This window comes from Pituophis catenifer, unplaced genomic scaffold, assembly GCF_029215685.1.
Source record: "Pituophis catenifer annectens isolate HBS135680 unplaced genomic scaffold, rPitCat1.0.hap2 SCAF_14, whole genome shotgun sequence".
NCBI lineage: Eukaryota > Metazoa > Chordata > Lepidosauria > Squamata > Colubridae > Pituophis > Pituophis catenifer.
The window spans coordinates 16,325,893-16,334,931 of NW_027256894.1; the positions used below are offsets into that span (position 1 = coordinate 16,325,893).

General features: G+C 41.7%; 1 protein-coding gene across 1 annotated transcript in view; it reads right to left on the reverse strand.

The window, feature by feature from the left end:
* Positions 1–8,233, reverse strand: part of GALK2 (galactokinase 2) — a 44,049-nt gene extending 35,816 nt beyond the window's left edge. The window contains exons 1-3 of the mRNA XM_070953402.1: positions 8,140–8,233; positions 6,633–6,721; positions 5,552–5,675 (exon numbers count right to left, since the gene is read on the reverse strand). Of these exons, the coding sequence (XP_070809503.1) occupies positions 5,552–5,675; positions 6,633–6,721; positions 8,140–8,195 (269 nt within the window). The 5' untranslated portion in view covers positions 8,196–8,233. The remainder of the gene's footprint in view (positions 1–5,551; positions 5,676–6,632; positions 6,722–8,139) is intronic.
* Between the last annotated feature and the right edge of the window lie 806 nt (positions 8,234–9,039).

Consider the following 9,039-nt stretch of genomic DNA (forward strand, 5'->3'; position numbering starts at 1 on the left):
GAGAGGAGAGGAGAGGAGAGGAGAGGAGAGAAGAGAAGAGAAGAGAAGAGAAGAGAAGAGAAGAGAAGAGAAGAGAAGAGAAGAGAAGAGAAGAGGAATTTTTTATTGGCCAAGTGTGATTGGACACACAAGGAATTTGTCTTTGGTGCATATGCTCTCAGTGTACATAAAAAAAATACATTCATCAAGAATCATAAGGTGCAACACTTAATGTTGTACACTTAATGATAAGGGTACAAATAAGCAATCAAATCATATTAGAAAACAGTCAATATAAATCATAAGGATACAAGCAACAAGGTTTACAGTCATGCAGTCATAAGTGGGAGGATATGGGTGATAGGAACGATGAGAAGATTAATAGTAATAGTAATGCAGCCTTAGTGAATAGTTTGACAGTGTTGAGGGAATTATTTGCTTAGCAGAGTGATGGCGTTTGGGAAAAAACTGTTCTTGTGTCTAGTTGTTCTGGTGTGCAGTGCCCTATAGTGTCGTTTTGAGGATAGGAGTTGAAAGAGTTTATGTCCAGGATGTGAGGGGTCTGTAGATATTTTCACAGCCCCCTTTTTGACTCGTGCAGCATACAGGTCCTCAATGAAAGGCAGGTTGGTAGCCATCATTTTTTCCGCAGTTCTAATTCTCCTCTGAAGTCTGGGTCTATTTTGTTGGGTTGCAGAACCAAACCAGACAGTTATAGAGGTGCAGATGACAGACTCAATAATTCCGCTGTAGAACCATGACCACAGTGGAGCCCCAGATTTCTGTTGCTAAGTGGGACACTTCCTAAGTGAGCTTTGCTCCAATTTACGACCTTTCCTGCCACAGTTGTTAAGTGAGTCTGTTGCTCAGTTGCTCAGTTAGTAACGGTTGTTAAGTGAATCTGGCTTCCCCATGGGCTTTGTTTGTCAGAAGGTTGCAAAAGGAGATTACGTGACGATGGGTCGCTGCAGTCGTCGTAAACATGAATCAGTTGCCAAGCATCTGAATTTTGATCATGTGATCAGCGGTTGTGGAAAAAAAAGGCCATAAGTCATTTTTTTTTAGTGCTGTTATAACTTCCAATAGTCACTAAATGAACTGTTGTAAGTGGAGGACTACCTGTACAATATATTCCTAACTAAACATTGAGAAATTTCCTGATAGAAATTTAAATGCAGACAGACTGGCGTATCTTCTTGATGGTTCCCAGTATCCACCTAGAACAGGAAATCCAAAAATGTTGGTCCTTTTTTTCTTTAAGGCATTTAAGGATTTAATTAAGGATTTAATTAATTAAATCCTTAATTAAATTAAGGATTTAAGGCTTAAATTAGGTGCCTTATGCTTTGCACTGGCACCAGAAGTCTATTTTTACCCTGTAAGACTCCTGAAACGGATTCCACTGTTCAATTTTGAAAACAGCATAGTAGGTAAAATCAGTGCAGCTAATGGCAAATAGATGGGGAAGAAGTGGAGGTAGGGACAGATTTTATTTTCCTGGGCTCCAAGATCACCGCAGATGGGGACTGCAGCCAAGAAATTAAAAGACACTGGCTCCTGAGGAGGAAAGCTATGGCAAGTCTAGACAGCATACTAAAAAGCAGAGACATCACCCTGCCAACAAAAGTGCGTATAGTCAAGGCTATGGTTTTCTCAGTTGCAATATATGGCTGTGAAAGTTGGACCATAAGAAAGGCTGAGCACCAAAGAATGGAGGCCTTTGAACTCTGGTGCTGGAGAAGACTCCTGCGAGTCCCTTGGACTGCAAGGCGATCAAACTTGTCAGTCCTAGAGGAGATCAACCCTGACTGCTCTTTCAAAGGCCAGATCTTGAAGAGGAAACTCAAATACTTTGGCCACCTAATGAGAAGGAAGGACTCCCTGAAGAAGACCTTAATGCTGGGAACGATTGAGGGCAAAAGAAGAAGGGGACAGCAGAGGACGAGGTGGCTGGATGGAGTCACTGAAACAGTCGGCGTGAGCTTAAATGGACTCCGGGGGATGGTAGAGGACAGGAGGCCCTGGAGGAACGTTGTCCATGGGGTCGCGATGGGTTGGACACGGCTTCGCAACTAACAACAACAATGGTGCCCTAAAATCTAGTTTAAAAAATAATTGAACTCCCAGAACGTTTATTATCTCTCTTGTTGTAGAACTTGTAAAGGACAATCTTCCAAGATCAGTAAAAATTTTAAAAATTGTAAAAACTGTATAAAAATTTATAAACTGACTTCATATTTAAGACAGGTTTTGGCTAATAGATGGCTGTGGAGTTCTTTTTCATTGGTTTGGCTTTCTAATTTGATGTCCTCTGAGTCTGTGGGCCCTCACAATCATCTGGGCTAACTGGTTCCTTTAGTTGATTTCTCCAGTGCTTCCCAGGCCAATGAGAATGACAAGCTATGGCTGAAGGAAGGATGTATTTTCATCTAGGGTTCAACTCAGTTAATATGAATTAACTATTGCAACATGAGTGTAAAAGGGATGAACATCCCAACTGAATACTCCCATCTAAATGCTTGGATTTTAATTTGGAACAAACATTGGGTAATCCCTTTTGTCCCCATATGAGACATTAACCAGGAAAGTTTGGAAACCAATGTCAGATCTACCAACCCATGTTCTCCATTCCGGTTCTTCCCCCTCTTCCTATTATCCTGCGCGAGCTGCACTGACTCCCGGTGGTCTTCCGGGTGCGCTTCAAGGTATTGGTGACCACCTTTAAAGCGCTCCATGGCTTAGGGCCGGGGTACTTACGAGACTGCCTTCTGCCACCAATAGCCTCCCACCGGCCAGTACGCTCGCACAGAGTGGGCCTCCTCAGGGTGCCGTCCGCCAGACAATGTCGGCTGGCGACCCCCAGGGGGAGAGCCTTCTTTGTGACGGCGCCCACCCTCTGGAACAACCTTCCCCCAGAGTTATGTACAATAACAGACCTCTGGATTTTTCGTCGGGCCCTGAAAACCTATTTATTTCAACTAGCTGGGCTGGCTTGAGTTAAATTTTAAATTGATTTTAAATTGGGTTGTTTTAATTTACGGCCAATATATTTAATTATTTTAATACTGTTTTTTAAATTTTGTATGCTCTGTTTTTTACTTTGGCTGTTCACCACCCTGAGTCCTATTTGGAGAAGGGCGGTATAGAAATGGAAACAAACAAACAAACAAACAAACAAACAAACAAATAAATAAATCAGAGGAAAAGCCAAAACAGCGGGTTTTCATTTTAATAGACCCGAGATGCTTTTCTACTATAAGATAAGGATGATGAGATTTGAAGATACCACACCAGACAACTGCTAGAAGACCCACAGGCAGAGGTGGGTCGCAGCAGGTTCTGACCAGTTCTGAAGAACCGGTAGCGGAAATTTTGAGTAGTTCAGAGAACTGGTAGTAAAAATTCTGCCTGGCCCCGCCCCCATCTATTCTCTGCCTCCCAAGTCCCAGTTGATCGGGAAGAAATGGGGATTTTGCGGTATCCTTCCCCTGGAGTGGGGTGGAAGTGGAGATTTTACAGTATCCTTCCCCTGCCACGTCCACCAAGCCACGCCCACCAAGCCATGTCATGCCCACCAATCTACACCCGCAGAGCTGGTAGATGGGTGTTGATAACCTTCCTCTGAAAGATTGTTTGTCAAGCCTTGTGGACTGTAAATGAAAGTAATTTACAACTGTATGAATAAAAGAGGTTTTGTGGGGCTAAGACTTTGCTTCATGCTAGCTGACCAATACACCATCTAAAGAAATAGTAATTAACAAGATACTTGAATGCGCCGAAATGGACAAATTAACAATGGAGATCAAAGAAAGAGATGACTCGGACTATTACAAAGTGTGGAATAGGTTTTATACTTGGCTAGAAAATAGAAATCAAATTAAGAAATATGAATATAAACTGAAATTCGGTATTAATACACTGGATATTTATTTATTTGTTTGTTTGTTCAATTTGTATGCTGCCTTTCTCCGAAGACTCAAGGCGGCCTATAAATATATGTAACAATCCTGTTTACAAAAATGTTAATTATGGGCATACAAAAATAAGAGAAGGATTAGGAAGATGGAATTTAAAGGTAAAGACAAAGGTCGATGCAGAAAGTTGTAAAATTGTATATAAATGTTGTTAATTTTGTATTTTAGCGTTTGATGTACCCGTGTTTCCCCGAAAATAAGACCCTGTCTTATATTTTTTTTTGAACCCCGAAATAAGCATTTGGCCTTATTTTTGGAGAGGTCTCATTATTTTGGAGCGCATGGAGCAAGATGGGGCTCCTCTTGCCGTCTTACCAGATTTCCAGCTCTGCATTTAAATACTTTTGGGGGGGGTTTATTTTGGGGGGGAAGCTTATTTTAGCGCATGCACTCAAAAGCCCGATTGGGCTTATTATCAGGAGGGGATGTCTTATTTTCAGGGAAATGTTCTTTTTTTTCCTTTTTGTAAAATACCTAATAAAAACTATTTTAAAAAAAGACTTTGCTTCATGCTTTCTAAGGAAGTCTAGGTCAGAACAAAGGCAAGGGGAAGCCGAGAGATAATTGTTTGCAAGGAAAACGTAAGTGTTTCAATCTTTTTATTTTTGTCCCTCAATGTGTGCCTTCAAAACATTGTTGACTCTTGATGACTCTGCCTAGACCAGTCCGTGCAATTTTCCCAGCAAGGTTTTTAGAAGTGGGTTTTATTGCTTTCATCATAAAGGTGAGCTATGGAGACTTGTCCAAGATCTGGCATCAGGTTTGGGGCCTCAAGTGGAACCCGTAACTCACATCTTCCCATTTTTGGTCTGGTGCCTTAACCACTACACCAAACTGCCTCTCACAAATCTGATATAAATGACCAATGCTATATTGTTATTAGGTTTTTATCTGAAGCAAATGGACCCCTCTTGGATTATGCTGAATAACTTGTGTTCTAGATTCTTAAGCAGTTTGGGGGAATCAGAAAGTAATTTTAATACTTTTAAAATAGTTCCAGCTCCACAATGGAGCCCAAAATGTCCCTTGTTAAGTGAGACGTTTCTTAAGTGAGTTTTGCCTCATTTTACAACCTTTCTTGCCACAGTTGTTAAGTGAATGATTCCAGTTGTTAAGTTAGTAATACGGTTGTTAAGTGAGTCTGGCTTCACATGACCCTTGGACCCTGCAACCGTCATAAATATGAATCAGTGGCCAAGTGTCTGAATTTTGATCCTGTGACCATGGGGATATGTGAAAAAACGTCATTTTTTTTCCAGTGCTGTTTTAACTTTGAACAATCACCAAATGAATTTTTCTAAGTCAAGGACTACCTGTATTAAACTACAGCTGCCATTAGCCATGTTGGCTGAAGAGTTTTGAGAGCTGGAGCATAACACGTATACATATTTCCAGGCCTAAGATGTTTGTTGATAGTTCAAATATTGATTGGCTTAATTCTGAGTAACACATAATGGATTCTGCTATGAATTTTGCTCCGTTTTCACTCATTTCCCTTTTGTGATGTGCTTTTTAAATTGCATGTCTACAGGTGAAGACTGTGCCATTGTGAAACATCTGTAACAGCAACAATAATCAGTAAACAAAATGGCACTTACGAGTATGAGGAATCTGTATTAGCCAAATGGAGGACTGGGCTGTTTAAAGGTTCAGCTGCTATAAGTATGTCCTGATCTATGGCCATCGGGAGTACAGCATATCCACAGTAATCTATATGTTCACCTATTAAAAAAACAAAACAGAAAATTAAATGATCTCACATAGCACCCAAATCAGGGGTGAAATCCAGCAGGTTCTGACAGGTTCTGGAGAACCGGTAGCGGAAATTTTGAGTAGTTCGGAGAACCGGCAAATACCACCTCTGGCTGGCCCCAGAGTGGGGTGGGAATGGAGATTTTGCAATATCCTTCCCCCAGGAGTGGGGAAGGAATGGGGATTTTGCAGTCTCCTTCGCCTGCGATGCCCACCAAGCCACACCCACCAAGCCACGCCCACAGACCCAGGAGTAAAAGAAATTTGAATTTCACCACTGACCCAAATACCCCCTTTTTTATTTGACTAAATTCTGCATGGGATGGTTTATTTATGCTGAGGATTCTCGGACATAGAGGTTGCATCTTGGTTTATAGGAATGGCCTTCGCTAGACTGAAGGAACTTGATAGAATGCGCAATAGACAATAGAAAATTAAAAAGAGCACAGCAAAAGCATTGACGGAAAAGTCAAAAATAACCAGAGCAAACCTAATCAATTTGTAATAAAAATAAACATAACACTAATATATCAATAATAATACAGATGACAACAGCGCTCTATTGAAGAGTTCTTGTATTATTTCTGGGATGTTAAGCAATTTAACAAGTCTTAATTCTAAAGGGAAACTGCTCCATAGCACTGGAGCTGTCAGAAAAATAATATTTCTTAGCTTTCTTCCCCTCACTTCATAAAAGTGGGGTACGAGAGTATATCCAAAAACTTCTTCTGGGAAGAATGTACTGAACAGGTTAATTCAAGCAGGAGGTGGCAGTCCTGCATATACCTTATTGTAGTTACTGCCACACCCTACTGACTAACAAACAAATATAGGCTATTTAAAGTGAAAAATTCTGGCTGCCACTTGATTCTACTGCTGAAAGCTTAACAAAATAACACATTTTTAAAAAATAAAAAAATACTTTACCTATTAAGTTGACTCGGCCTGGTGCTCGAACATAAAATTTTGGTGTTGTTTTAAATTTAGATATGAACATCTTTTTCAGCTTCAGCAATCTGAAAAGGAGCAGCAGTACAAATTTGTCACTGATACAGATGTTAAGGGATACATTTCAAAATCGAAGGACTTCAAACAATTTGACATCAGCGGTTTTGTAGGCTAATGCAGTTTTAATATTCACAGGTCATATTACTGCATTCCACTAATCATGGTTCTGTTATTGAAAGTAATAGTAAATAATTCTTTCCATCGGACACAAAGCTATGAAGAGTTGTATCATTTTATATTATACGATCCTAGCCTATTGCAATTTATTCAAAAATATCATGGCTTGCTGTTGAGGGAACCACAGCAACTTGGCAGAAGAGAAATTTTGCATGCAGTTGATTTCAAATCCCACCCCAGCAGATATTCAAGATGATGGGACAAGACTTATAAACTTGTCATCAGGCACACACAAGTCACTATTCAACCATGTTGAATATGGCTGCTTAATGAAATTTTGTGCCTGACAATGATGACTGAACCAAAGCCAATTCGAACCCCGCACCTTCCGTTCATTAAACCTTATTGGTTAGATGACGTTGAATTATCCAGTTTTATTCCCACAACTACTGTGTAAGATACATTGGCCTATCTGGCTCCAAATCACCAAATGAACATCCACGGCTGAGTAGGGTTGAACCAATTGTAGGTCAAAACCTTAACTCAATCTTTCCCAATCTGGCATGCGTGGCCATCCCAGTGGTTTATGAGACTTTATAATCCAACCCATTGGATATCAGGCTGGGCACGGTTATCCTAACAACCTTGCATTGCTACCTAAGGAGCTTACTCTTACATGGCTGTAAGATCAAATTTGGGGTGGGTGGGCAGAAATACATCAAGAGCCTGGGGTGCTGGATGTGTTAAGGACCCTGTTGCCAGCTGGCTAAGCATCTCAGCTACTAGGTATATTTATTTCGGATGTTCCTATTGCTTTTTTTTTTTTTTAATTTGATTTATATGCCGCCCTTCTCCGGAGACTCAGGGCGGCTTACAATGCGTTAAGCAATAGCCTTCATACTTTTGTGTTTTGAAATGCTTTTTAGTATTTTAAGTGTAACTTTTTTTTTTTTTTTTTGGAATTGTAAACCACTCAGAATCATGGACTGAGATGGGCGGCTATAGCAATTGAATGATTGATTGAATGAATGCCTATTTTCTTCGGTTCCTTGAAACAAGGAATAGGAAGCAAACTGAGCAAAGCACCCGGAACTGCCCCTTGTAATCTTCTCTTATGAGATTACAACTCCTCCAATCTCATGCACCTCCACCTGGGAGTAAGTAACCTAGGTAAGTAAGTAACCGGCTACTCTCCCATGCGCAGGACTCGTTGCAAAGCGCTTCAAGGAAGAAGGTCCATACTCTTAGCCTTCTGCCCTGACCGCTGGAGCTCAGACGCGGAGCGGGGGGCGAGAGTCCGGCCACGCACCTCGGTTCTTCCTCCATCAGCTGGAGCGAAAGGATGGGGGGCGCGTCGGCAGCCATCCTGTGCTTCTCACGCACCCCCACAACGATTGTCAACGTTGCTGCGGGGTTTTGTGTTCCTTCTGCAACCGGCCAAGCCCTGGGACACGTCTGCTTCCAGCTCTGCTCGCTGCAGCTGTTTCCTCCTCGTATTCCCCGCCCAGAGGCGCCCGTGATGGCAAAAAGGCTGCGGAGCTCCTTGCGAACGACCGTGCCCTACCTCCGCTGCAGATGCGGAACTGGAGAAATCCACAACGAAAGATGCAGGAAGAAGCGAAGGGCCGCGTCTCGCCACCAGGGAGAGTTAATCATCTATTCTCGGGAAGGCTTCTGTCATTTGCAAACATCCCACTTTCGGAAATAAAAAAAATCTCTGCCCCTTCCCCATCACCGATTGAGAAAGTTGGGAGAGTTTGGGGTCTTGCAGCCCGCTTTTTCAATGCACACGTTTTATTAAACATGTAAACTTAACGAAAAGTGGAGGATTAGGGCACCTGTTGAAGGCAGGGTGCGCGTAGCTCAAGAAAGGCGATGCTTTTTAATCAAATTAAATGTTCGAAAAAGGGGGTAAGAGTTTCAGATGTATGTAAAAGTTGGAAAGCACCTTGGAGGTCACCCCTTAGTCGAGTGTTTTGCAAACTTGGCAGAGTGGCTGTGAAATTCTGGGAGTTGGAAGTCCACGCACCTTGAAGTTGGCGGGTTTGAAAAACACCGATCTAAGTTTTCAAAAGGAGTTCGGACAATCACTTGACCAGGATGGTATAATTGAGCAAGGGTTGGAGTAGGAAACCGCTGAGGTCTCTTCCAGACGTGATTTTATGTTCCATCCGTGGAGTACAAGGATTCAGTATTGTATTATATAGTA